The sequence below is a fragment of the Canis lupus genome, chromosome 15, assembly GCF_003254725.2.
Source record: "Canis lupus dingo isolate Sandy chromosome 15, ASM325472v2, whole genome shotgun sequence".
NCBI lineage: Eukaryota > Metazoa > Chordata > Mammalia > Carnivora > Canidae > Canis > Canis lupus.
Window position 1 is genome coordinate 3,605,839 of NC_064257.1, and position 26,995 is coordinate 3,632,833.

A 26,995-nucleotide genomic window follows, 5' to 3' on the forward strand; every position below is an offset into this window, starting at 1 on the left:
TCACAGGGCCTACATAACATGACAGCAAACAGAGAAATAATAAAGTAGTAGATTTTATATTGGGAGTAAACTGCTCTGGGAGCACAGAGAAAGAATTTCCCAAGTTAATGAGAACTACTGATAAAAGTGACAAAAATGAACTAATTCTAAAAACAGGCATACCATTCAATGTCAGCTTGGCCCGAGCTACTGCCTAGCACCCGCAGCCAGACCTATCTCTTCCACACAGCTGGCTCTCAGCAGACAGACTCTTGGACACCCTCATCCATCTACCTTTCCACCACATACTACCCCTGCATCTTTATCTCTCCCTCCTTCCTTCTTCCTGTATCTTAAAGAGAGGGGCATTTTCCTTTTCTTTTTCAGAGATAACCATGCCAGCTGTGCTCAGAATCTCATCCCCAATCCCTGGACTTCGTTTCTTCCAACAGGAAGTGGGGAAAAGGGGGAGAAACAGCACAGGTGGTGGCAGGATTACTGAATCCCAGTGCAAGAGACCCAGGTCAAAGTCCCAGCTCACTCCAGCTTGTGCGCTCTGGGGCAGGTCATTTCATCTGTTCAGATCCCAGTTTCGTTATCTAGGAGATGCAGAAACTCAGCTGGTACCTCTCTATGGCATCTCCCAGTGCTAACATTTTATCACTCAGGACTCCTTCTTACTCTCATTTCTGTCTGCTTCTTTTCACTGGCTTCTCCTCCTATGTCCAAAAACATGTGGGAAACTTCTTTCTTCCCCTCCTATATCCAGGCCCACTAACACTACATCTGCTTTTCTGTTCTATTCCTACCATTCTCTTAAGTCAACAATGCTTGATGGCTCAGATCTTTCCCTCGGGTCTGACGTGGCTCCAGCACAACGGCAATCCTGACCAGCCCCTCCTCTACTTTTCAGGATCATGTAGCCTTCTGGCTTTCCCTCTTCCTGGACAATGTACTTTTTTTCTATCTTCTTTGCCAATTTAATTTCCCATCTTCCTTTTGACCTCCACCTAAAGTGAGTCCATAATGTTTCATCTTTTTTTTTTTAAAGGTTTTATTTATTTATTCATGAGAGACACAGTGAGAGAGGCAGAGACATAGGCAAAGGGAGAAGCAGACTCCCTGTAGGGAACCAGATGCGGAACTTGATCCCAGGACCCCGGGATCACGCCCTGAGCTGAAGGCTCACTGCGGAGCCACCCAGACATCCCCATGAGGTTTGATCTTTAGTGTCCTGCTCTTCTCTGTTAACACCGTCCCATTGAGGAAAGCCACAGATTCTATGCAAGGACTACCAAATGATTTGTCCAAACATAATGCAATTGCTCACTAGCAAATAAGACTCAGACTTGGCCAGTCAAATGCAGCAATTACCAGGGGCCCATGAGGAGCATTGAGAACCCCCCATGGAGGGACTCAACGCCAACAGTCCCTGGCAGAGCAGAGAAAGCATGGAATCGTCCTACCTGTCGCTGCTTTAGGAAGTCCAGGGCGATCTGCACATTCTGCAGCCTGTGAAAACGCATCCTGCCCTTCTCCCGGGGCTGCAGACAAACAAAAAGAGTTGTTAATTTTAGCTGCACCAATCTACCCATGCAGACCCCAGTCTTTTTTCATTTCAGGGACTAAAAGACCACAAAGAATCCCTGATGGTGGAAGCCAGCCATGGGAGCATCATATAAAGCACCCTTTAGTGGCAGGACCTGTGTGTCTCGCCATGCTGAGGCCTGCAAAATGCTTGTTTACCATTGTGCCTCCAGTGAACACACAGTGTGTTTTGACTATAATGCTGAACCAATGCCGAAGCTTCTCTACAGGTTCTTCTGTAGCCATAATACAGATGTGCAGGTAATGGGAACAAAGACTGGCTGTATGGCTCCTGAAATCACAGTTAAATGCTATTTTAAGGGAAGGTGGAAAGTCCTAACTGCATATTGTGCCGTAATAAAGGCAACCTTATTAAAAACCTGGCAAAAGAAGTCAGAGGCAGCCAATTTTAAACCAGGGAATGAGTTATATATGCTCAATAAACAAGTTAAAAAATAAAAAACGAGAGACAAAAATCAGGAAGAAACCTATTTTCCGGACAGATAGGTGTCTGTTTAGGAAAGCCACCTTTTACATCAGTATGAGATAACAAGAGCAATGAAAGTCTTGGTGATGTGATGTAGGGCTGTTCAACAGTGATACTCCAAATAAAGGTATTTCCCACTAGTTGCTCAGTCCTGGATGTCTTACAAGCCATATCCATCCTCTGGTACCTCTGCTGCCCTGTCCAAAGTTCCCCTGTTATCCCTCCGAAAGTGTTTAGAATCCATTTGCCCAGTGAGAACATGCAGGGATGGCTATCTACCTCTGGCGCCTTTTCTCCTGCTCATTTTCCAATGCTGTTTTTATTTTACTAAAATTGGGCCTGAGACAACATTCTTGCTAGATTATATACACCCAATTCATTTGTAAATGTCAAAGTGGTACACTAATTAAAGGCTGATGAATAATAAGGTAGTTCTGTGGTAGGTGCCTGCACAGAGGGAACATTGCCCCAGGTTGAACTGCACAAAAAGTAACCCAACACGTGTAAAGATATGGGTAGTAGCATCTCTCTGGGAGCCCCCAATATTTCTAAACAACACTCACACATGAGGATAATTTACAGAGATGTTAAGGCCTCTCTGGGCAACAGGATAACTTCTTACATCAAAGATTTAGGAAAAATCTTTCTAGCAAGAACCTCTTTATCAGTCATCTCAGCTAACATGGCTTTAAGGACGACAGAGCCTATGAAACTGAAGAATCTACGGCAATGGGCAGGGATATTGAAAAGGTAAAAAATGACTTTAAGAGGACAGGAAATAGGGATATTGCCTAATCTCTGTTTCTGGAGAAAGGTTATGGGCTATAATTTAGGGCCTGCAAACAGGAAATGCCCTTCTTACACACTCTTATCTTTACTCCTTGCTACTCCCCACCACAAAGAGCATGCAAGTTAAAAATCACTGTCCTCTACAGCAACTAGAGATATTATTGACCAAGGCAGAGTATCTCCATGCAGTGAGTGGTTTGCAAACAACAGGCTGCTTTGAAAACAAATGACATGTTGTGTGGTGAGAACCTGAAGGGTAGAAGTGCAGAGAGGGTGAGAGTTAGTCTCAAGTGTGGAACCATGAGCAATTAACTGTCATGCCTTCAACTAAACTTTCCACAGCTCTGCAATCCAGACTCAGAAAACACAGCAAGGCCAGCAGAACAGTATGGGTCTCCAGGTCACAGAGGCACGTGACACCTCCAAACACCATTATTCTTCTTGTGCCAACCACTCTCAGATAAGCAAAACAATCCTCACTCTAGGATCATCTAACAGTGGCAAGAGGCACAATTAGTTTTAACCACTTTCTTTGGGACCCAAATTCCCAGAGGCAGAGGGAAGAAGGCAGTTGGTAACTGAGCTACTTGGAGACCTTGAGAACCTCAGACTCTCTGATGGCCCTGCAGTGCCAGCTGGGATCCCAGGAGGACCTACGACATCATCATCATCTTCCTCCTCCTGCTCCTCGCTGTTTGTATGGCGCCAGGAGGGCATGCTCACGAGGCGGAGGGTCTTCAGCCCTGCTGGCTCCTTTGGCCACCAACCAACACAAAGATATGAGAGAGTAACAGAAAATTCACAACACAAAGATGAAAAGGAATTGAATGCAACATTTAAAAAGAAAAGTGAAAATAAATATGAAAATACCCTCCCACCTCCCAAAACATGCAAAACCAAATCAAGACCATATCACACGGTTATACTGAACACTTATGTTGCAACACATCTTCAGGGCGCCTGTGTGGCTCAGTTGGTTAAGCATCTGTCTCTTGATTTCAGCTCAGGGCTCAGGTCACGATCTCAAGGTGCTGGGATCGAGTCCCTCCTCAGTCTCTGCACCCAGTGGGGAGTCTACTTGTCCCTTCTCTCCCTGTTCCTCTGCTCTTCTCCTCTCTCTCCTGCTCTTTCTCCCCACCCCCCAATAAATGAAATAAAATCTTTAAAAAAAAAAAAAAAAAAGAGGGCAGCCCCGGTGGTGCAGCGGTTTAGCGCCGCCTGCAGCCCAGGGCGTGATCCTGGAGACCCTGGATCGAGTCCCACGTCAGGCTCTCTGCATGGAGCCTGCTTCTCCCTCTGCCTGTGTCTCTGCCTCTCTCTCTCTCTCTCTCTCTGCATCTCTATGAATAAATAAATAAAATCTTTTAAAAAGGGATCCCTGGGTGGCGCAGCGGTTTAGCGCCTGCCTTTGGCCCAGGGCGCGATCCTGGAGACCCGGGATCGAATCCCACGTCAGGCTCCCGGTGCATGGAGCCTGCTTCTCTCTCTGCCTGTGTCTCTGCCTCTCTCTCTCTCTCTGAGTGTGACTATCGTAAATAAATAAATTAAAAAAAAAAAAATCTTTAAAAAAAAAAAGAGAGAGACACACATCTTTAATTCTCGATGGCCGCCTACCCTCTGTTTTTGTGAGTCAACTAAAGGAGAAAGAGATTGTGAGAATAAACATGAAAGAGAAATCTGGACGGTTCTCAGTGAAAAGATGATATCTTATGAATATCTCCATAAACATAAACAACCTCCAGGTTTTCAAAAGCTAGGCAAAGAAATTAGATCAGAGTGTTTTCAACCTGTTTGGAAGCAATGTCACCCAAAAATATCATTTTCAATAGAAAATCACTATGAGTTCATCAGATATGCCCAAATTGTAACTTTGTGAGTGCTGAAGAATAAAGTCCAGCAATGTGAAAGTGACATTTTGATTACTTATCAGATTTATAAATGAAGGCCAGATAAGGACTGGAATTCACCAGTAGTGGCTGTGCTAATAAAAAGTGTCAATTTTAAAATTAAAAATTTTATAAAAGTTGGGATGCCCGGAATCCAGGATCAAGTCCCACACTGGGCTCCTTGCAGGGAGCCTGCTTCTCCTTCTGCCTGTGTCTCTACTTCTCTTTGTGTGTCTCTCAATAATAAATAAAATCTTTAAAAAAAACACAAATTTTTATTTATAAAAGTAATTCTATCATAAGACAAAAAAGATGTGAAACCAAGACAAAAAGGCCATGGGAAGCCAAGCTTCAATCCTTGAAGAAATTGAATATTACTTAAGGAGCGAAATTTAATGTGACAAATTCCCTTCTTGAAACACAACAAACAATGACTAAGAATTCACCAAAGGCAGTGAGTGGGCTGGGCTTCAGTTCTTTCTCTTCCCAGAGATGTTTCCAGTATTCAGACCTGGACTTTTCTAAATGAAAAATATGTTATCTATGACACTAGAGGCAGAACACAAACTGCAGAGGATCACCTGCTTCCATTAGGCTCAAATATACGAACAAAGAGTCAACGAGTGGGGTTATTTTGATTCCTCAAAGCAAATATAAGAACTATCATCCGACAAGCCAAGAAGCCTGGGCAGGATTTGCCTTCGGTTATGTAGGTGTTTCCCACAAGCAATGTTTAACACATTTGGGAGGAGGCAGGCATATTTAATTATCCAAGGAACTCAAATGTACTTGGGCTGTGCTCAGATACTAACTGTAGTACTTCCTTTTTTTTTTTTTTTTTTTTACTTTAGTACTTTCCAAACCTGTAAGACTCGGTGAATCAAAGAAGGAAGAGTATGAGGTGAACTGGAAAAAATATCTCTACATAACCCTGAAAATAACTCTAAATAGCTCTGAAAATAGCTCTTAAATGTGAAATCTACTGTTCCTAAATACTATCTCTACAAACAGATAAAGAACAAGGAGGAAAAAAATGCAGATATGAGGGGAATAAAACTGATACCTAACTCCATCAAGAAATAATATGATACATCAATTCACATTAAGATAAAATTACATCATTTTAAAACTCAGTCTGAGTTAGAAACAAAGTCCACCAATAATATCTCTACTTCTTCCTCTATCATAACAGAAAGCAGGCAGTGGTGGCCACCGTCCTGGCACTCAACAAGATGGACCAGCAGGTCATTAGCAGGGATGCATTTGTGAGGTCACTCATGAGAAAAAGGGAGAAGCTCACCAGTTTGATGCCCGAGAGGACCTCCAGCAGAGAGATCAGGTTGTGGCCATCCCGCAGATCTTCATAAAGATCATTGATGTGTTTACGGACCTGTGTGTAAGAGTGAAACAGATTGATTTTTATTTGATCTTGAATTATTTTATTATCTACACGAGAATTTCTGGTTCTAGGTAAACAAAGATTAAAGAATAAATATTCTTTTAAATATTAAAGAATATTCTCACTGGCAGCCCCAGTGGCGGAGCAGTTTAGCACCGCCTGCAGCCCAGGGTGTGATCCTGGAGACCTGGGATCGAGTCCCACATCGGACTCTCTGCATGGAGCCTGCTTCTCCTTCTGCCTGTGTCTCTGCCTCTCTCTCTGTGTGTGTCTCTCATGAATAAGTAAATAAAATCTAAAATAAATAATAAAATAAAATAAAAAAGAATTTGAAACAGCAAACAATAATAAAATTCAGGAATTTTCAGTTTGCAGTACAATATATATGAAATGGTAACACTTAACAGAAATGTATGTGTGATGTAAAGCCAGATCTATTACATACTCTAACCAACTGTAAACAATGTTCTAAAAAGTCTGGACAAGGAGATGGTGAGTCAATCATCCTAAAACCCTCAAGAATTATTTTGGACCAAAATGTGATATAATGGCCAATGACAGATGAGTCCAGTCAGAATCAGAAAAGACTTCAGGGGGAGCATGGCTGGCTCAGCCGGAAGAGCATATAACTCTTGATCTCAAAGTTGTGAGTTTGAGCCCTAATTGGGTGTAGAGATTATTTAAATTAATAAAAACTTAGAAAAGAAAAAAAGAAAAGAAAAGAAAAGAAAAGAAAAGAAAAGAAAAGAAAAGAAAAGGAAAGAAAAGAAAAGCCTTCCAGAGAGCGAAGGGAACAAAAATGCTAGGTACCCAGTGTTTCATGGGATGTATCTACATGTTAACTCCTCTCCTACCAAATATTTCTTTCAAAAAAAAAAAGATTTATCCATTTAGGGGCTTCTGGATGGCACAGTCAAGTGTCCAACTCTTGATTTTAGTTCAGGTCATGATCTCAGGATTGGGAGATTGAGCCCTGGGTTGGGCTCCACACTCAGCATAGAGTCTGCTTGAGATTCTCTGTCTCTCCCTCTGCCTCTGCCCTTCTTGCTTGTGTTTATTCTCTCTCAAAAGAAATAAAAAAACTTTTGAGGGTGATTTTCCTTGTGAAAATAACAATTGCAATTTTATAACTTGAAACCGTGGGAAAACATCTCACTTTGGGAAAATCTGTGGTTAATGTCAAACACCATGCTGAATGCTGTACACATTATCTCAGCTCTCTCTGACACTGACAAAGTAGGTAGTACTTCTATTTTACACATTTAGAAACAAGGGAAAGAGAAGTTGAGTAACTTGCCCAAGGTCACAAGTGGAAAAACTGGCCTCAGTTTGGTCTTTTCTGAAGTTAGTCTTTGCCATTAACTACTGTGCTTTATAATCAGTCAGAGTCTCATTTTATTTATTTAATCCAAACAACTGCCCTGTGACGTTTATTTATGTATCCTCAGAAGGAACTGAGACTTTGAGAAGTTAACGTCACACAGCTGCAGGAAGTGGCAGTAGGTTTTCTGGTTCGTTCCAAGTCCAGTGACAACTTCACTGAGTGACACAACACAGAATCAGAAGACTAGTGGCAAGTATAATAAGGAAGAAGATTCATTTCCAACATAAATAGTTCTCTAGACAATAAAAAGGGCTACTTCCAGAAGCAGTGGGTTTCTAGTCACTGAAATTTTCAAGCAGAGCCTGGGATACTAGGATTTCCACATTTGAGTGGAAAACTGTACTACAGTCATTTCCAATTATAATATTCTAACATTCCAAACAGAATGAGAGTCAGAAAAGATCATGGCTATGGGGGCTGTCTGTTCAATGGGTAGAGCATGTGACTTGATTTTGATGTGAGTTCAAGCCCCACATTGAGTGTAGAGATTACTTTAAAAAAAAAAAAAAAGATAAAGGCTGGAAATAGCTGGTGATACTTTCTGGAAGAGGACGAACTAGAAGGACGGGGGTGGGGTTAAGATTTTATCTATCTATTTGAGAGAGACAGAGAGCTGGGGGAGGCACAGAAGAAGGAGAGCATCTCAAGCCAACTTCGTGCTGAGTGCAGAGACTAAAGCAGGGCTCAATCACATGACCCTGAGATCAAGATCTGAGCCAAAATCAAAAGTTGAACACTCAACCAACGGAGCTACCCAGGCACCCCTGGAAAGATTAGAAAATGTTTAGACAGAAGACAAAAGATCATAAAACCACAGCACATAAGGTACAGAGGTAGAAATATGCAAGGTATGAGTGCTTGTACCTGTGTGAGTGAAGGATTAAGAAGGTGATGGGTAGATTATCACCAGTTGGAGAAAATGGTTCATGATGAATTGGTTAATAGCTTTCAAACACTGAAGGAATATTTCTTTAATATTTTTGTGCTATTCATAATATGAATATAGATATAACACTTTTTATTTTAATTTGCAATATTAACAATTTCTCCACTACTTCAAGTCTAAACAAAATAACACATCTAGCTCAGACTTGTAGCATCTGTTGATTTCCATGATGTACATACTCCCACCATGACCAAATTCCAGCCACTAATATAATACCACTAAACGCAATGTTGGGAAGAAATGTACAACAGCACACCACTATATACTTTTTCATCAGAGATACAACAGACATAATTAACCTCAAGAGCATAGACAATATTAACATGTAGTAAAATAATTACGAGGTGATGTGTTTTGAGCATTTATTGCATTTATTTTAAATATAATTTAATTGTAAGTTTATATAATTTAATTTTTCATAATGGCTATGCTTAGCAATCAGCATAGAATTAGTATTCAGCTCTTGTGAGCCCATGTAACCTGGCTCCAAGATTTTAAGAGCTCTCCCTCAAATGGGTCTAAGATTTCAAACTTGCACAACAGAAACAAGCAGGTCGTGAGGGTTGGGAAGAAAGTGGATTTGAAAAGTTCAATTTTGGGTGCCTGGGTGGCTCAGGGGTTGAGCATCTGCCTTCAGCTCCAGTCATGATCCCGGGGTCCTGGGATGGAGTCCCACATCCAGCTCCCAGGAGGGAGCCTGCTTCTCCCTCTGCCTATGTTTCTGCCTCTCTCTGTGTGTCTCTCATGAATAAATGAATAAATAAAATCTTTTTTTAAATTCAGTTTTTTTAATTTAATTTTTTTAAGATTTTATTTTTAAGTAATCTCTACACCCAATGTGGGGCTTGAACTCACAACCCAAGATCAAAAGCTGTACACTCTACCAACTGAGCCAGTCAGTGACCCTGAAAAGTTCAATTTTAAATATACTGAATTTAAAACAGCAGCAAAGGAGCTACAAACAGTAATGTTCTGGAAGCAGCTGAAAATACCAGAATTCAATTTGAGTCAGCTGAGAACTTAAGTTTAGAAGTCATATGCGTGGAGGTGCTAGCTAAAGACATGGGAAATGCTGGCCGTTAGGGCTTGGGGCAAGAAAGAAGAGCAGAGTGCTAAGGACTAAGCCTGTGGGGATAGCCAAAATTAGAAAGCAGGAGATGGAAAAGCAATCAACAAAGGATAGGGGGTGGAAAAAAGGCAGTGAGAGGTAGGGGAAAAAAAACAAGAAAGGGTAATCAAGGAGGGAATGGATGATCACCAGTATCAAATGCTCCAGGACAAGCATGAGGACCAAGAAAGGGTTTTTTAGTCTTTTTACAAATAATGGTGTTTTTTGTGAGACTCACTTTCTAAAGAGTGGTAAAACAGAACTCAGATTACATATATGAATGGTAGGTTAAAAAAATAAACAGAGAATATATTAAATACTTAATATTAAGGGTTAAAAAGAGAAGTGATAACAATGAGCAACTTACTTTTGATAGATAAGACCTGAGCATAGGGCATTAAAATCAGGAATGGGCACTAAAAAATTATTTAAATAAATTATAATAGGAATGAGGACCAAGTGAGATCATATTATCAACAGGACACTAAATACCACAGAGTACTGAAAAGGAAAAAGTAGTACTTTGAAATATAAAGTTAATCTCACATCGAGGACTCAACATCTCCTTCTAAAAATCCCAGTTGTTTTATACCTGAGAACAGCAAAATTCAACCACCTTACAAGAAATTTAGCGAGACTAGTTTATTATGTCTCTCAGTCTTTGTCTGATTAGGACTAAATAACTATGAAAAACTATATAAGAGAGATACAGAAGGAAGTAATGGGGGCAAGGAGAGGAGTGTTTTTTTCCCTGGAGAATTTTCAGTAACAGAGAACAATCTATTTCTGAAGCATACTGGATATATCTCTGCCTAGAGAAGGATAAAGTACTAGCTAATACTTACTAGTGCTTCTATGTCAGAAAATTTTTAGATACAGAGGTGAGATTTGGAGGGCTCAATTCACATCCCAATATCACATACTAGTAAATGGCCAGGTCAATAAAATCTGCTGGTAAATGGCCAGGCCAATAAAGTCCAGGTCTGTCCCATTCCAAAGTCTTTACCCTCTTCTGCACACACTAAATTGCCTCTAAAATTTTCCACAAATCTCTTAAGAAAAAATCCAATAGCTAAAAAATAAAAAATTCTGAGTTAACACTGCGTATGATACATATGAAATCCTAAGAGTTAAAAAAAAATAAAAAATATAAATAAAAATAAAATAAAATAAATCCTAAGAGTTGCCATCACAAGGGGAAAGTAATTTTTTTGCTTCCTTTTTTGATCATATCCATATGACACAATGGATGCTAACTAAACTTACTGCTTATCATTTCATAATATATGTAACTCAAACCAATGCACTGTACACATTACACTTATACAATGATGTATGTCATTTCTGTCTCAATAAAACTGGGAGAGGAAAGACAAGAAAAAGTCCAGTACACCAAGCATCAGATGTTTTAGAGGCAGCCAGGCGAAGCTAAGACTGCTCAGAAATCATCAATATATGTTTCTCTTCAACAAAGACTCATGTTATTCTGTCAACAAAAAGATGACTGAACTTCAACTACCTAGGTCTTTGCCTGTTTGCACTCCCTGTGAAAATCACTGTCAACGTTAGTGAATGTCTCCAAAGAATATATGCAAATGGCTAACAAATTCATGAAAAGATGCTCAGTATCACTACCAAGTCAGGAGGAAAATGTAATCAAAACTATCCTCCCCATCCAACAGGAGGACTATAATCAAAAAGATTACAACTGTTGATGAGGATATTGAGAGACTGGAACCCTCATACATTGCTGGTAAGAATGTAAAATGGTGCAGCTGCTTTGGAAAACAGTCTGATGGTTCCTCAAAAGGCTGAACACAAGTTGCCATAAGACCCAGTGATTCCACTCCCAGATGTATACCCAAGACAACTGAAAATGTATGTCCAGGAAAAATATGTATATATGAATGGATGTTCATAGTATTTACTATCCATAATAATAGCCAAAAAGTGAAAATAACTCAAATGTCTATCAATTGATAAATGGACAAACAAAATGTGGGACATCCATACAATGGAATATTATCTGGCAATTAAATACTGGTATTTGCTATAATGTAGATGAACTTTGAAAACAATATGCTACGTGAAAGAAGCCAGTTACAGGGATCCCTGGGTGGCTCAGTGGTTTAGTGCCTGCCTTCAGCCCAGGGCGCAATCCTGGAGTCCCGGGGTCAAGTCCCGCATCAGGCTCCCTGCATGGAGCCTGCTTCTCCCTCTGCCTATGTCTCTGGCCCTGTCTCGCTCTGTGTCTCTTATGAATGAATAAATAAAATCTTTAGGAAAAAAAAAAAAAAAGAGGCCAGTTACAAAGAAAAGGGTCATTTATTATATGATTCCATTTATAAACGATATCTAGAATAGGCAAATCTATAGAATCAGAAAGTAGATTAGTGGTTGTCTGGGGCTGGGGAAAGGTATGCGGGTGGGCGTTGAGGGAGAGACTGAACAGTACAGGGTTTCCTTTGGGGATAAGATGTTCTAGAATGGATCGTGGTGATGGTTGCACAACTCTGAATATACTATAAGCCACCATATACTTTAAATGGGAAACTTGTAGGATATGTGCATTAAATCTCAAAAAAAAAAAGCTACTTTTAATAATTAATAAATGACTAACTTTTGAGGGATCAAGTCCACCCAGACCAATCCTCCCCAACTCCTGGGCATTAATAAGCCAAGGAAAGCTCTGCTCTGCCAGTTCTTTAAAAATTAACTTGAAGTTATGGGCGCCTGGCGGGCTCAGTCAGTAGAGCATGTGACTCTTGATCTTGGGGTCGTGAGTTCAAGCCCCATGTTGGGTGTATAGCTACTTAAAAAAAAAAAAAAAAAAAAAAAAAAGATTAATGTGAAGTTAGAGAAAAACAAATGGCTCCCCCCAGCTTCTGAGTGGCTTTAGCAAGGGAATAAACTGGTACTTAAGTACTTAGAACCAGAATCTGGCCCAAAGGGATTTTAACACTCTCAGCTGCCAGATGAGAAGAGTGTTGCCTGGAGAAGTTAAGTAACCTGTGAAAGATCACTGAGCTGGGAAGTGTCCCCTCACTGTCTCCGGAGTCTGAGTTCAGTGCTCTTTCCCTTTACAAGGCTTCATGATGCCTGACAGGCAGAAAGGACATACTAAGAGGACCTCCCCCTCTTCCAAAAAGAACCAAGGACTGTCACATGGTATTCTGATACCTGCAGAAAACCAAAGGAAAGCTTTCCTCTAAGACTTAAAAGAAACACAAGCAGCTCAATTTCCTTGACCCAAACTATGTTGAAGAACAATAAAGAGGTCAGAAGAGAAAGCTTTGAAGAGTCTGTTATTTACTTTCCTCTATACTTATAAAAGGTACAGGGTAAACTAGAGTGAGCCTGGTTACTTTAAATGGGTTTCTGAATTTGTGATTTCTAAACTGCAAGAGGGGGATCCCATGTTGATTCAATGGCCAAATTTATCCTCAAGGAAAAGCCTAAATGCTAAGGCTTAAAAACAGATTGCAGTTGTCCCAGACTTTTTGCTTGTGAAAGAACATGCAGGGAATGAGTAGAGGCTGGAAACCTGTTGGGGTAAGTAGAGGGAGAGGGGAGCAGAGTGTGAGGCTCTTTACTGATAAGAATTCTATTATCTCTCTGTTTGGAGAATTCCTTAAGCTTTGAGGAATCTAACAGTGAGTGGCACCAGCCACACCTGATTCACAAAGGTTCTCTGAAGATGACTACGATTCTAAAATCCACATAAGGTAGCTTCATCTAACAGGCAGGCAAGGCACTTAGGTGTAGGAGTAGAAAATCCAATCCAAATGTAGGACCAAAACTTCAAGTGGGGGTTGAGATGTGTTTGGAATGAAATCAGGTCCTGAAAACACAGGTCCGGGCAGAGATGGTTCCTGAATCACCAACATGTGGCCACACTGGCAGTGCTCCTCCCCTCTGTGTCTCAAGTGCACTGCTCTGTCAATCTCTTCAATGAAACTCTTCCGCCAGTCTCCTTTTGATTGTCCACACAGATGCGAATAAGCAAAGGCGTGTAAAAGTCCACGCCATGCTTCCGTGAGTTGTCTCACGGCTACCGCACAACAAGGGTGCCTAGAATCACCACAGCTATCTACAACCTAGTGTCCAATTAGACAGCCTCACACAAAGAAGTTGAGAATGTTGGAGTAAAAATTCAGAGTTGGAAAAGTTTTATTGGTATACTGGAATTCTTCACTGAAATTCGAGGAAGGCCAATAGCTACTAGATTGCATACATGAATAAAAAGGGAAAGAACTGTTCCATCTGTGAGGCTAATATCGGCCTTTCCCTTCTAGCTATAACTTCTGAAGTCACCAAGAACTGATCAGAGAGGGGCAGCCCGGGTGGCTTAGCGGTTTAGCACCGCCTTTCAGCCCAGGACCTGATCCTGGAGACCCAGGATGGGGTCCCACGTCGGGCTCCCTGCATGGAGCCTGCTTCTTCCTCTGCCTGCCGGCCTGTCTCTTGCTCATGAATAAATAAATAAAATGTTTAAAAAAAAAAAAAAGAACTAATCGGAGAAAGCATTTCTCTTCCTTAGGAGCTCATGCGCTCAGTTCTCTCATCCTTCCTGGGAGTTCTCTCTGAGGGCATAAGTTTTATCAGCTACCAGGACCTTGAGACACAGCATAAATAACTTACATAAAACCTCATTTAAAACTCTAGATTTTTCAGGGTGCCTGCCTGGCTTAGTTGGTAGAACATGCAACTCTTGATCTTGTGGTTATGAGTCCAAGCCCCAAGTAGGGCATGGAGCCTACTTTAAAAAAAATTTTTTTTAGTAATAAAACTCTGATTTTTCTTTTTTCTTGCTTTCTCTTTTTTAACATTTTATTCTCTTATATTTTTTAAGTAATATCTAAACTTACAACACTGAGATCAAGAGTCACACATTCCACTGATTGAGACAGCCAGGTACCCCTCCAGATTTTTTTTTTTTTGATATTTTATTTATTCATGAAAGGGGGGTTGGAGCACAAGCAGGGGGAGTGGCAGAGGGAGAGAGAGAAGCAGACTCTCCGCTGAGCAGGGAGCCCAACTCGGGATCATGACCTGAGCCGATCATGACCCGAGTGGAAGGCAGATGCTTAACTGACTGAGCCACCCAGGTACCCCTAGATTTTTCTTTTTGACAGTTCTAGCATATGCCCAGAACTCTTGGGTTTGTAGGTTTGCATTCTAAATTAGCTTATTTATAATTAAAGATGCTAACAACCTTAACAAACCTCTTTTAAGATTGGACCAACAGTATTCTTAACTAATAAAGAATTGTTTATTCCACAACAGTTTCCCACAGAGATAGCTGGGGATCCAAGAGATCCTAGGTCAACTAAATCCACAACTTGGAGACTTGGTTGCTTTGATCTTATAACCATCTACTTGCCAACGGCCACATTATTCCGGGTATACTTGGGGAGCAGAGCAAGGGATGCCTGAATTACAAAAAACAAATCTTGATCTGTAGTTCTCAGCCCAAAGTTTCAAGAATGACAGCATGGAGCAAGGATTCTGATTAGCAGTGAATCTCTCTCTCTCTCTCTCTGAAATATCCCAAGATGAGAAAATGCCATTGGAACTTATAGGGTTGGGGGTCCAAGGAGAGAGGAAAAATAGCCAGGGACTGAAGTAAGGCTCTGGCTGGCCTCCAATTTCTAACAATGCTCTGCTGTGTTCATCTCATTTCTCCCTCCCTGGGCCTCCTGTCATCACGCAGCACTGAGGCAGAGGTCCAACCGGCAACAGCAGAGAGCCAGGGCATTTGTATTCAACTACAAAGTTTAGGAGACAAGCCTGAGTCAGGATAAATTCAGTTCTTTCAATTGTTAGTGATGAGGCACAAAAGAGTAAGTTGGGGGCATATTTAGTAGAAAGAGCATATGATTTTGGTTAGAAGACTCATGAATGGTCCCTAGGTCCCACTTTCACTAGCTATATGATCTTGGGAAAGTCACTTTATGCCCTTCTAATTCTCACTTTCCTTCATTGTGAAAACAGACAAGATAAAATACCTTTACTGCCTTCAGAATTATCATAAGAATCAAGCCAGGTAAGAATGTGGTCTGTAAGCTATAAAATACTATTAAAATATTAAAATATTATTTACTCAAGGCAAGAGATGCACTGCACTGTATCTCTTACATCTGCAGTGTAGTATGTGGCAGAGAAAGCAGTACATATACAGTCTGAGCACTCAGTGAGCACACTGATGGGGGGAGATCAATGTGTGAACACACAAGCCATCACTTCAAAGCGGTGTGGAACAGAGATAGAGTTGAGATTAATTTAGGCTGAGGACTGGAGGTCAGATTCTCAGGAAGGTGATACTGGACATGGACCTTGAAGGATAAGTGGGTGATGGCCAGGCAGAGGAGATTGGGACGTGCCTTCTAGGGAGAGAGAGATGAAGAAGCAAAGAGGTGTGAAAGCACACTGTGTTTAGAGAGCAGTGACTTATCTCCTGTGGCCACAGCTCCGGCTACACAGGGGAGAATGCCTGCAAATGAAGCTGGGCAGCTTGGAGGCAGGTTGTTAAGGACTGTGCATCATGACAGAGTTCTGTGTCGCCGAACTAGAGGCAAATGGGACATATTGAAGAAATTAAAAGGGAATAGCAATTTTCTCTCCCTGTCTCTCTGCCTTTCTTCTTTATCCTGGCACTAACCAAGTAAGACGTAATGTCTGCCTTCAAGTTAAAATCAAACAGAAAGATATAGAATGTACACAAGTGCTATAACAAAAGCACACAGGGAAAACAATGAGGGCACAAAGGAAAGGGTAGCCAATTCCATGTGGGAGATTCAGTTACATATTTAACAAGGTGGTAGTGAATTGGGGTTATGCAGACAGAACAGAGATTGGGGGAGGCTTCACACACGGGGAACAGGATGAGCTAAGATACAGGGTCAAAAAATAACATGGCACACAGTTCAGCAAGTGCCTGAGGTAGAAGGGGAATTCGACACTATGAGCCTGGAAAGGTAGGCAGAAGTTGGGCCATTACTGTAGATGTTAAGAGCACAGGTTCTAGACTTTAGGTTACCTGAATTCTAAAATCTCAGTTCTGGGGCGCCTAGGTGGCTTAGGGGGCTAAGCGTCTGCCTTCGGCACAGGTCGTGATCCCAGGGTCCTGGGATCGAGCCCTGCAGTGGGCTTCCTGCTCAGCAGGGAGTCTGCTTCTCCCTCTCCATCTCCCTCTCCCTCTGCCTGCCACTCCCCCTGCTTATGCTCTGTCAAATAAAATCAAAATCTTAAAAATAAAATAAAATTTCTGTTCTGCCTCTTTCTAGTGGTATGACCTTAAGTTAACCTCTCTAAACTTCCTTTTCCTCACTGATAAAATGGGAAAACTGAAAGAGACTCCAACATCAGGTCACTGAGGAGTAAACAAGATAATCCACATAGAAGACTTAGTCCAGAATGCTAGCTTTACGGTAAGCACTCAATAAACTATTACTACTATTTGCATTATCAGTGTTACTACAGAAAACTTTATTAGGAACTATCAAGTGATCAAGGCAAGCTGAAAAGGCCCTGGACGAGAGCAGAGGTCATGGGGATGGAGAAGTGAGGTGCAGGCATCTTTCTGAGTTGGAAGTGACTGACTGGAGATGGTAACAAGGGAAATGATGGGTAGAAAACATTCTAGATTCCTAACTTGGATAATTATGTATGTGAATGAAAATATTCAGCAATTTAGGATGTGTTGGATATGGGATATTGTCTGGGTGATGTCCAGATGAATGTGTCCAGTGCACTGTCTTTGGCTTAGGAAAGAATATAGGAAATGGCTCTGTCATTACACCCACATCCATATCTTTTATTTTGAAAACTGTCCTCACCTGCAGTCCCAACTAAACGTGGCCTCTAGGAGCCACGTCTGATTTATGTAACCATCTCCCTAGCCATAGATTACTAAACTATAGATGGACACCTGACCCAGGGAGGGAAAGAAAATTCCAGCCAATCAGAATTTTGTTTTGTGTCTTCAGAATTATAGCCACGGGGTTTACGTCACCATTGAGAGACAGCCACCACAGTTTCCACAAACAATGGCAAAAGCAATTAACGTAGGAGATATGTAGGAAGAAATAAAAGTGAGACAACACAAGGCCTCAATAAAAAGACAGAGTAGCTGCCTGATAATGTTTAGTTTTCATAAAGCCTAGCTGCATCCAGACACCAGATTCTATGAGATCACCTCATATCCTTTTTCTACTTGTGCTTCTTTATGTTCCACACCACCAGTGATCACTGTGACTAACACACATGAGACTGCCAAAGAAGAGTACAGAGAACCAAACAAGAAAATGAGTATGGTTAGGACCCTAGGGACCAGCAACATGGAGGAGTCAGAGGAAGAAAAGCCACTTAAAGAGGCATGAAAAAGGCATTTATAGAGGAAAGAGGTAATTCAGGAAAAAGCAGTGTGTTAGAAGCCAACATAAAAGAGGGTTTTAAGAAATAATGTTAGTCAACAGTATCAGATGCAACGGAGAAACCAAATAAGAGGAAGATAAACTAGGCTACTGGATATAGCAAGTAAGAGGTCACTGGTGACCTTTCCCTGAGCAGTAATCAATATAACTCAAAATTATGTAAATTATTTGAGTAATTATTATATAATATCCAAAAACTTTGTCTGCAAATCTTGACTGTCATATTAGTCATACTGGTCGTCCTCAGGAGGGCTTTTAACATACCTCTGCCTTGGTTTCTCTTCTATTTAAAAACAATAATACAATCTCCCCCCAACCCAAGCCATTCTGGGAAGTGTTCTGCAACTTAAACCGCATGGTGGTGATAATGTATAGGCACATGTAAAAATTGCTTAAACTAAACATTTAAGATTTATGCACTTAAAGAGAAAGAAGGAGAACAAAAGCCCCTCTCTGACCCATCCCTGTTTCTCTAGAAATAAAAAGAAAGAAGGAAGCTTATAAAATAATCTATAAAGCTAGGAACAAAGTGTTTTTGAGTCCAGGAATCACCCCCTGGTATCCTCACCCTCAATCTTCTGAGGTAATGGCATCTATTACTCTCCTTTCCAAGAAACTGATCAGTACAAGTTTCCACACTGTTATGATTACGTTAGTTATTTTTAAAAAGTCACATGTGTATCTCCATGAGGCACATGACAAGCACTCTGAACTATCAGTGAGAAAGGACTGAGAGATCCAGCTTAAGAGTAGCCAAGGGGCTAGGGCAGCATCTATGGAGTCCTACCTTCATCAGGTGCTTGTTCACCCATTTGGTGAACGTCTTCTTCTGAACACGGTCCCGTTCATCTGTAAAGGAAACACAGAGAAGGCATTGGCTCAGCACTGCCCGGATAAGTTCCCATACCCCTGCTTTGTCCACACCCCAGCTTCTGCACACACCGTGGTGATGGTTTCCACAGACCCATGAGAAATGTTGTGTTGTTGAGAAGATTTCTCCTGTCTGAGCTTCATCTTCTGTCCTGACCATCTTGCTACTTTACAGATTAGACAGACGCAGCATAGCCTCAAAACCCACAGCCATGGCAAAGTCTCCTTCGCACCATAACCTGGTGGGTGAGTGATTCTCTGCTTCCCCGCAAAGCAACCTCCAAAAAGTCAAAGCTGTGAACACCGCCCGCAGGAGAAGCAGAGCGGCCTTGGCGTTTGGGCCACTTGTACATCTCCCTCTTCACAAACCCATCTGCAAGACCAGTGCTCTGCTCTCACCCCCTTCCTACCCCACTTTCTACCCCTAGTTCCAGTTTCCTCACCAGTCATTACCAACTCGGCAACCTCAGAAAGCTGCTCAGTTTACCTGCGCTGCACATCTCCGTCACCTCCACCTTCTTATAGAGCCTCCTCTTTGTAGGCACACTCTCCTTCATCCTCAGTTTTGTGGACCTCATTAACAAAAGCATGACTGCCGCTGTTCCAGAGGCCCGATCCTGCAGAGGACTCCCTTTCTCCCACACCTGCCAATTCCCCAGAGCACCTCCAGACCACTGATCCATTGGCCTTGCTCCTTTTCACCTACTTGAAGCCCATGCCATCCCCCTATTATCTTGTTCAAATCATCCTCACTATCATCAACCACTCCCTGCCACTGCCGCCCACCCCACATATGGTGAATCTACCTTAGCTTCCCAACAACTTGGTTCGCATTTACTACCTCCACATGCATCCTCTGGCGTCATCCTTACCTTACCTCATCTCCAGTTCATATTCAGCCACCACACTGCCACACTGTATTTCCTGCTCCAAACATTTCTCCTTAGCAGTCATCCTAATCATTCCCAAGCTTTATCACTCCATTCTCATTTTATTCCTTTTATTAAGAGCATCTAAACTTACTCTGGTCTGTGCTAGAAAACACAGTCAAGCAATTCAAAGCTGCCATCACTAATCCCCCAGGAACTGCCACCTGCCTAACCTTCTACCACTAAGCACACCATGACAATTTGCGAAACTGAATTACCACCATTGCTCAACTCTTCCATTTTTTTCTCCAAGTCAGAGAATTAAGTAACTCTAGTTCACTAGTAATCCACACAAAGTGAGGTTTTTCCGTCTCTCCTGCCCAGTTCCTCCTAACTGACTGCCTCATAAGAGCCACATAGGTGCGATTCTGAACAATGCTGGCATGCTCTCCACTTCCAGGTCAATGTACCACCTACTCACATTTCTGAATTTATAGCCACTTGGTAAATGCTATCTCTTCACTGTCTCTGGTCTTAATGTCACATCCTTCTTTCAGCCTTGAATTTTTTCCTGCTTTGCAAGGAACAGCGATCTCTTCCTACTATATACCACAGAACTTGGGAATCAGAATTAGCTATCTACTCTTATCCTCTGCTGAAACACGATTCCTTTCAAGAACAAAGAATCATCTGTTCAGGGTTGAAAGGTCTGCCCAAATCCTACATAACTCTATACTATTCCTGATACTTAAAATTTAATAGAGAATTCATTAGCTCCTAAGGCAATATGTATCACTTTAATAGTTCTATAAAGTGTCATCATTTGCTTCCTTATAAATTCTCCCTACTGGCTCTCATTTGGAACTGTCAGAATTTTAAGTACAGGCCACCTTTCACTTAAGAGTCCTGCAAGTACTCAAAGCTGGGATTTTTATTAGATTTGACCACTGTCATTCCAATATATTTTGATCTTTTTCGAGGCTGATTCAGTTATCCAACATCTTCATTAACCCTTCCAAGCCTGTGTCATCTACAGACGGAATGAGAATCAGCTTACAAACGCAGTCTCTTCTAAATCACTGATGCTGCTCACACTATTTTCTCTTTATGGCATGCTACTCTCTCCCTTTCTACCTCTCTCCAAATGCTATTTATATATTTATATATATATGTGTATATATATATATATATATATATATATATATATTTTTTTTTTTTTTTTTTTTTTTTTAAAGAGAGAGAGCATGAACAGGGGGAGGAACAGAGGAAGAAGGACAAGCAGATTCTGCGTGGAGCACACAGCCTGATGACCCCAATCCCATGGCCCCAAGATGATGACCCAAGCCAAAATCAAGAATTGGGACACCCAACCAACTGAGCCACCCAAGTGCCCCAAACACTGTTTACTCTTTAAAATCTAGTTCATTCATTCATTCACTCATTTCTTCTTTGAATACATCTTTATTAAGGCCCTAGATACTTGGAAGAGCCTGTGTTTGACTCTGACAATAGATACCAATGACACAGTCCCTATCTTTAAAAGAATGACATTTGGGACACCTGGCTGGCTCAGTTGGTGGATTGTACAACTCCCGATCTTGGGATCGTAAGTTCAAGCCCCATGTTAGGTGTAGAGCCTACCTTAAAAAATAATAAAATAGATGACAGTCTAGCAGAGAAAAGAAATAACTTAAAAAAAAAAAAAGAAATAACTTCAGTGCAGTTTCATACACACTATAACAGAGCTAAGCACAGAGTGCCCAAGAACAGAAGAAAACGGTTAGGCCACTTGAACAAGAGAGGGAAACATGGGCAGTTAGTGAAAGTTTCCAGAGGAGAGACCCTAACTAAATGGTAAAAGGGGAGTAGAAGCTAGCCAAGAATTAAAAGGAAGGAACAAAGCTACTACATGTAAACTTCACCTAATGCAAATTCGTGGAGACAACCAGGAGCTTATGTTCAGAGAAGTGCACAGAATCAAGGATGCCTGAAAGACAGGATGTGTATTAAGTAGTGGAGAGACTTCAAACTAGACAGGATGCCATGGGCCAAATCACAACCTTTCTTACAAGTTAAGGAGTCCAAACTTTACCACTAAGAAATTGATAGAAGAAGGTAAGGGAAAGCTTCAAAAGATTTTAAATAGGAGATGACATGATCAAATGTGTGATTAAGAAAAATTACTCTGGCAGCCTTTCCTGACAACTCCAGGTCCCAACTGTCTCTTTGTCCTACACATTTTTATGGTACTTACTATGCTAATCACTCAATCAGCACTTATATAGAGTCCTGAACTTTTAATATGCTCATTCTTACATCACCAATGAGATCACTAACTCCTTAAGAAATCATGTTTTACTTTTTGTATCTCTTAAAGTGGCTAACAGCTACCACTCTGCAAGATATGACCTAAAACAAAAACAAAAACTTTCTTCACTGGCCAATATATGATTAGAAGACTGGTTAATGAAACACACAGAATGAAATCAGAGCCAAGTCACCTACAGGAAAACAGTCCAATATGTAAAAAAAACCAATAACCCAATAAGTGTCACTCTTGTACTGAAACATGCAGCCACGACAGGAAAATAAAATTAAAGCTAACAAAAAGTTCTGCCCCCCTAACATTTTCACCACTACCAAAGCCATTCTGCTTCACTACACTAATATCTTCATAAACAAGAATGGCCTGTTTCCATTTTTACAAAATTCTCACTCCAGAAACACAAGTTTACCCTTTTTTGCCTTCTCAGAATTTCTTTTATTATAAAGGTTATATATGTTTGTCTTGACATGTTAAATAATACACAGATGGAAAAGGAAATTATCAAATTTCCTTTTAAACTAATCAACATTTTAAAGAAGAGGCAGGGAAATCTTGGGTGGCTCAGTTGGTAAGTCATCCATGGTCTTGATCTCGGAGTCATGAGTTCAAGCCCTACATTGGGCACCATGCTGGGCATGGAGCCTACTTAATATATATATAAAGATATTTATTATTTATTTTATTGTATATACAAATATATTTATATATTTACGTGTATGACTATATGAAGAAGAGGCGGAATTCATGGGATTTCTTTTTCTTTTTTTTTTTTTAAGATTTTATTTATTTATCCATGAGAGACACAGAAAGAGAAACAGAGTCAGAGACACAGGCAGAGGGAGAAGCAGGCCCCATCACAGGGAGACCGATGTAGGACTCGATCCCGGGTCTCCAGGATCACGCCCTGGGCCAAAGGCAGGCACTAAACCGCTTAGCCACCCAGGGATCCCCAGGATTTCTTTTTAGTCCACTGCCTCTTTTATTTTTGACCTGAAGATGTGACACCGGTCCATTTTACTATTTCCGTAAGTAATTCCGTTCACCTACCAAGCCCTCCAGGAGAATAATACGCTATGGATACGTATGTTCTCATACTAGTATTTTAGTTAGTTATGTTATGAAAAAAAGAAATGTTAGTTATGTTAGTTCTCATACTAGTCATATTTCCAATAGCTAAAAAACAGACCTTCAAATCACCGGCAAGAGGTCAAGTACTTATTCCGAGCCTAATTATTAAGGGCAACATGATTTCACAAGCCCTTCTCAAGACCAGCTAGCCTTCTTTAGAGCTGAGCTGTAAGTTCCTCAGAAAAGGATTTTATGGAACAACTGTGCTCCAAAGCTGAAGGATTCTTTTTTAGGATCCTGTGTTACAGACCCACCAATTACATGCAAGCTCTTTCCTGATTTAAGCATTGAGACAAGAGGATACTAGAGTGCCTCAGGTTTAAGATCATAATATTTCAGCAAGGAAATTCATTACAGAAGCCAAAGAACAACTTAACTATTAAACTTTCAGAATGCTCCAAACAGCTCAGACTTTTAAACTTTTTAATAAATTTTACATTTGGCTCCCCACACATAAATCCCTAATTTAATCCCAGGCTCAGCAAGAATCTTTCTACCTAATGCTGGAAGTAGGATTTTCAAAGACACTCTAGTCAATCAAAAAGAAGGGGGGGAGGGGGGGAGAATCATATTCTTTTTTTTTTTTTAATCATATTCTTTGTTGATGCTTCTTAGAAACTTGGCCCAACCAAATGCTATGAAGACCCAACAAATTACCCAACTGCCCACTGGGAAATTCTAAGATTAAACATATTGATGTTCAGTTAATCATGGGAGGTTACTTAATTAGAAGGATTTGATACTTGTTTCTGACTTTTAATAAGACCATTACAGTCCAGGGGATCCCTGGGTGGCTCAGCGTCTTGGTGCCTGCCTTCCGCCCAGGGCGAAATCCTGGAGTCCTGGGATCAAGTCCCGCATCAGGCTTCCTGTGTGGGGCCTGCTTCTCCCTCTGCCTATGTCTTTGCCTCTCTCTTTTTCTTTCATTAATGAATAAATAAAATCTTTAAAAAAAAAAAAAAAAAAAAAAGGAAAGACCATTACAGTCCACCAAGCTATCAAAAATACCCTAATTTTCTGTTTTATTTTCATCTGCAGAGACATCCTTTGGTAACTTAGGCAAGTCCTTCCACCTGAAATCTGGATCCCACCTCTTCCCTTCTCTTTGGGAACTTAATTATCCCCTAACTTGTAGATCTTTAACTTCTCTCTTTCCTTTTCCTTGGCTTCCTGAACAAGTATGATGACAATGTTGTCTCCCTTTCCTCACCTCCTCTTTCCCCCCATGTGACCTGTGTAGCTTTGAGCCCCACAAATTCACCGAAACTGCTTTCTCCATAGTCACCTACCTAACTGCCAACTCAGAAGACAATGCTAACCTTTCTTTCACCTTTTTTTTTTTTTAAGATTTTATTTATTTATTCATGATGGACACACAGAGAGAGGCACGGGTAGAGAGAGAAGTAGGCTCCTCGAGGGGAGCCCAATGTGGGACTTGATCCTGGGATTCTGGGACCACATCCTGAGTTGAAGGCAACTGCTCAACGCCTGAGCCACCCAGGCGCCCCCATCTTTCATCTTTTAAATTCACTCTCCCTCTTGAATATGAAACTCCATTGCACCCTTGTGTTCCTCCTTCATCTTTGGTTATTCCTTCTCTTCTTAAATGTTTACTCATTGTTAGCCCTCTTTCCTTCATTTTGTATTACAGGTTCTTAAGATATCCATGGACCCACAGGTCCGTACATGGGTCCATACATTTGGAGAGGGGTGCCATAAACCACCTAAAACTGCATGTAAAACTTTGGGTGTTATGCGCATGTTGAGAGGAGGTAAAAAGACCCATAGCTTAAAAAAAATAAAGAAAAAGAAAAGAAAAATGTTATAAAGAGCAGTTCTCCCCATTTTCCCAGAATAATTCTATCTACTTCCATTTTTCAAACTGTAACTGATCACTTTCATTTGCTGACAGTTGGAACGTTAGGTCTAGAGTTCAGAATAGCAGTCAGAAGTGAGGCTACAAATTTGAAGCTAACAGCTGGCAGCTGAGGCTATGGCAAGTACAGCAGACTAGCCTATCTCAACAAATCTTCCGAAATCACCACTTTGCCCATATTATCTCTCTACTCAAAAATCCTTTACTGGCTTCCAGAAGACCAAGTCCAGGTCCTTCATTTCCACAGTTTGCTATAACCCTTTGAAATTCAATTCTAGTTTTTATTCATTGTGTGTTAAGTGGTTGGAGTAGATAAAGAAGTGGCCTCTGACCTGAGGAAATTTACAATCTACTCTTCCAACTTTATCTTTGGGCTCTTTCTTCCCTGCATGACTCAACTACAACCATTCTGATACCATTGTTTCCCAACATAACTTGCACATTCTTGTCCTTGTTGCCCGTACTGTAATATCTCTCCCTCTCTTTTTGGGTTATCTAAGAGCCTCCTTACAAGGTCCAGATAAAGTCCCATTTCTCCCCTCTCTCTTTCTAGCTATGCCAGCCACTTGTATATGCCTGCAGATGCCTGCATTTATTCAGTTGACTTGGCACCAACCATATAAAACCTATTACTAGATACTTCTCTATGTAAATCCTGTTTATCAACTTTAGCTCTTTGGAGTCAAGAATCCTGTTTCAAATTTCCTTAAATATTCAACATTTAAGACAACAATGGGTACTCAAGAACACTCACTCATTTAACAAATATATACTGAAAGCCCTCTATGTGCCAAGGTTATACCTATAAGGACACGTTAAGATGGTATGTTCAAAGTCAGACTAAGAAGTATTCCCAAATGATAATTAAAAGGTTGCTTTTCAGCAGGAAACAGGGATTTCCATTCAGATGTCCCATCTACAGTTACAGCTTTCCTAAATTCTTCTTGCCACATCTGGATCCAGGAGACTTTGCACCACTTAATGTAGGTTCAAAGAAAATGGGCTGAAAAAAATAGACCCGTAAATACAAAGGAAAAACTGATGGTTGCCACCGGGTAGGGGAGGGCAGGGAGGGGCAAAATGGGCAAAGAGGAGTTGAAGGTACAGGCTTCCAGTTATGGAATGAGTAAGTCATGGGAATAAAAGGTACAGCACAGGCAATATAGTCAATAATATTGTAATAGCGTATGGTGACAGATGATAGATACACCTGTGGTGAGATAGCAGAATGTATAAACTTACTGAATCATATGCCTGAACCTAATGTAACATTACATGTTAGCTATATAACAAGAGGGAAGGAGGGAAAGGAAGGAAGGAAGGAAGGAAGGAAGGAAGGAAGGAAGGAAGGGAGGGAGGGAGGGAGGGAGGGAGGGAGGGAGGGAGGGAGGGAGGGAGGAAGAAGTGGGGAGGGGGAGACAGATCAAGCAATTAATTGTGCTTAACAAAAATATATAATTGCACCAGCATTATAAATGATTCCTATCCTCAGACAAACATAAGTCAACTTTGGGATATAAGACTGGCTGAGTGAAGTAAGTCAGTCGGAGAAGGACAAACATACGTTCTCATTCATTTGGGGAATATAAATAATAGTGAAAGGGAATATAAGGGAAGGGAGAAGAAATGTGTGGGAAATATCAGAAAGGGAGACAGAACATAAAGACTGCTAACTCTGGGAAATGAACTAGGGGTGGTAGAAGGGGAGGAGGGCGGGGGGTGGGAGTGAATGGGTGACGGGCACTGGGGGTTATTCTGTATGTTAGTAAATTGAACACCAACAATAAATAAATAAATAAATAAATAAATAAATAAATAAATAAATAAATAAATAAATAAATAAATACTGACCTAGACATTGTATTTACATTGTATTGACTCAGTCCTCACAACTCTATCAAGTACACACTATTTGTCCTCAATTTT

General features: G+C 40.9%; 1 protein-coding gene across 1 annotated transcript in view; it reads right to left on the reverse strand.

The window, feature by feature from the left end:
* The window catches only part of MACF1 (microtubule actin crosslinking factor 1), a 233,078-nt gene that overhangs the window by 191,904 nt on the left and 14,179 nt on the right, over positions 1-26,995 (reverse strand). The window contains 4 exon segments of the mRNA XM_049093947.1: positions 1,446-1,523; positions 3,500-3,595; positions 6,029-6,118; positions 18,788-18,849. Of these exon segments, the coding sequence (XP_048949904.1) occupies positions 1,446-1,523; positions 3,500-3,595; positions 6,029-6,118; positions 18,788-18,849 (326 nt within the window).